The following is a 3204-nucleotide window of genomic DNA, read 5'->3' on the forward strand; positions in this document are numbered from 1 at the left end:
GGCCGCTCGCGCGTCATATGGAGGTTCCCAGGCTAGGGGTCTCATCGGAGCTGCAGCCCCTGGCACAGCAACGCGGGATCCGAGCTGCGTCTGCAACCTACACCACAGCTCACAGCAACGCCGGATCGTTAACCCACTGAGCAAGGGCAGGGATCGAACCCGCGACCTCATGGTTCCTAGTCGGATTCGTTAACCACTGCGCCACGACGGGAACTCCAACCTCTGCGAATGTTAAGTTTGACCAAAAATTTGGTATGGGAGTTCCCTTCATGGTGCAGTAGAAATGAATCCAACTAAGAACTATGAGGTTGTGGGTTTGACCCTTGGCCTTGCTTAGTGGGTTAAGGATCCGGCTTTGCCATGAGCTGTGGTGTAGGTCAGAGACGCAGCGTGGATCTGGCATTGCTGTGGCTCTGGTGTAGGCGGGCAGCAATAGCTCCAATTAGACCCCTAGCCTGGGAACCTCCATATGCCAAGAGTGCGGCCCTAAAAGGACAAAAGATTAAAAAAAAAAAAAAATTGGTGTGGTTTGCTTTATTTCTAAATGTATAGTTTCCAAAATGATTGTGAAATTTACTTGAGACTTAAATTACTTGGCTCTAATATTTATTCAATGCAAGAGTGTTTCACCAAGGAAAAAAAAAAAAGGAAAGCAGTGTGGTACAACTCTTCTACTTTTTGATGCTATAATTGGACTGACAACAATTATTAAACAACAATTTTCGGACCCACCTTTGCACCTGAATATTAAGACATTAATTGGGAATTTTACATCGATTCGTTAAAGTTCTCCTCAGAGCATCTTTTGCTTCTTTGTTTCTCAGGCTGTAGATCAATGGATTCAGCATAGGGATCACCAGGGTGTAAACACGGAGGCCAGATTATCCATAGCAAATGCACGGCTGGATTTGGGTTGCAGGTAAGTAAACAATAATGTCCCATAGAACACAACCACCAGGTGGGTACTACAGGTGGAGAAGCCCTTGTGTCTTCCCTCAGTTGAGTTCATTCTGAGAATGGCCATCAGAATAAACGTGTAGGATACAAGAACCATCAAGAGGGAAGAAAGGAAATTACACCCAGAAAAAATCAAAATGATCGATTCTAATTCGTGTGTGTCAGAACAGAGCATGGATATCAGAGGGAGGCATCACAGTAAAAATAACTGATGATGTTAGAGCCACAGAAGGACAACTTAAATAACTTAATTGTGAGAAACAATGACACAAACGTGCTGGAGAGGTAGGAAGTGAGTAACAGCCCCCAACACACTTTCTCTGCCATGATAACCACATAGAGAAGAGGTTTGCAGATGGCTACTCAATGATCATAGGCCATTGCCGATAGAATAAACAGCTCAGTGATGATGAAAATCTCAAAGACTGCTGGTTGGGTGGCACACCAATGGTAGGAAATTGTCTTTTGGGGCCGGACAAAGTTGACCATTATTTTTGGGCCAATGATGGTGGAGTAACCAAGATCAGTAATTGGCAAATATCTAAGAAAAAAGCACATGGGAGTATGTAGCTTGGAGTCTAAATGGGCGAGGATAACCATGCCCAGATTTCCCATCACTGTGACCAAGTATATGATCAGGAAGATTCCAAAGAGAGGCGCCTGCAGCCCAGGGTTGTCGGTGATCCCCATGAGAATAAATTCAGTGACCTCGGGTGCGGCAGTACGATTGGGTCTCTCCATGTGGTTCATCCTGGTAACCTGCGTATAAGATCAGTACTTAGAACATTTGAAATGCTCTCTTCTTCTTCTATTTTTTTTTTTTTTTCTTTTTAAATGGCCATACCTACGGGCATATGGAAGTTCCCAGGCCGGGGACTGAATCCCAGACACAGTTGTGACCTACACCACAGCTGCCCCAACACCAGATCCTTAACCATGTGCCAGGCTGGGGATCAAACCCATGCTGCCTCAGAGACAATGCCAGATCCTTAATGCCAAGAGATTCTAAAAGAATTTAATACATAATGTATGAGATACAGAATTGTTTTCTTTGTCTCAGATTATAGAGATTCTTCTTCCCATGAGGTCAAAATCACACATATCTACATGCATATAGCAGTGTAAGTGCCTAATGATTAGCTTTTCTGATTGTAATGCAAGTTCCTGGCATTAAGCTTTTCATTACGGAGACAGTGCATTTCAAAGACATTCACCTCAAATAAGTACATTTTCAGGCACACAATTAGATCAAGAGCCAGGCTGCTCCATCCATGAGGTTTCCCTTTTAGAAATCCCTAGATGATATCAGGCTTTCTAAATCAAGTGACTGCTTGATTGACTTTTTCCCTTCTTGCACAGTAATTTCTGCTCTTAGGTTTTAAATTCACCACTACAAAGAGAATCTAGGCACCCTGCCCTTGACCACAATGAAAGCAGAATCCATGGTGTTTCTCTGTGTCTCCCCAACCTCTCTGTGTGGCTCTGAGTGAGTCATGGAGTCTCCAAGGTACGCCTCATAAGCCTTGTTTTTCAAGGTTCCCTGATCACTGTTTTATGGGTGCATTCTACAATCATAATAAGAATTACACAGGCTGACCCAGCCACAGCACTAGCTCTGGCCAGGGGAAATGTCTCTGTGGGCCCTCCACAAATATTAAGGCCCACTTGAATGTCCATAGGCATTCGCAGTTGATAGAACCACAAAACACCCATTCACTGAAACTTTTTGTAAGGTATGCCTTAAAGGGACAAGATATTTTGAAGTGATTGTTTTGATACAGCTACCATGGCCTACTTCTTGTTACCCAAAGTCTTTTTTAAATATATCAAATGACCTATCCATCATATTTATGCTTTTTTTTGTTTAAGTTTCAAGTAATTTATAATACTAAAATCTACACTCAAGCCATAAAACTTACATTATCAACAATCATTATATCTGTTTAAAGGTGTAAGACATGGAAAACATTTTAAACTATTGGTGGAATGATGAATTAGATGGTGATTAGAAAACCTCTAACCATTGTATACAAATTTCAGTTATTCTCACTTATTATATTATTCTCACTTATTATAAAGTTGCTTTTTTGTCCAATTCAAAGTCCAATGCTCTGTTAACTTTAGAATTTTGATCTTAGTTCTCCTTTGCCATATCTGTCACTTCTGACAATTAAATTACCTCTTATGAACTTCCAATCATACATCCCTCTTTTGTATAAAAAAGGACTTGGCCATTCTGATTATTTA

General features: G+C 41.6%; 1 protein-coding gene across 1 annotated transcript; it reads right to left on the reverse strand.

Moving 5' to 3' along the window:
- Positions 1–755: 755 nt before the first annotated feature.
- On the reverse strand, positions 756–1707 carry LOC100155793 (olfactory receptor 8K1). Its single transcript, XM_013987100.3, is given in 3 exon segments — positions 756–868; positions 871–1149; positions 1152–1707. Coding segments are annotated over 3 exon segments (948 nt in total).
- Between the last annotated feature and the right edge of the window lie 1497 nt (positions 1708–3204).

The sequence above is a fragment of the Sus scrofa genome, chromosome 2 (assembly GCF_054392235.1).
Source record: "Sus scrofa isolate SSC_HxYL_T2T_F1_AM1 chromosome 2, Sscrofa_HxYL_maternal_Yorkshire_Landrace_v2.0, whole genome shotgun sequence".
NCBI lineage: Eukaryota > Metazoa > Chordata > Mammalia > Artiodactyla > Suidae > Sus > Sus scrofa.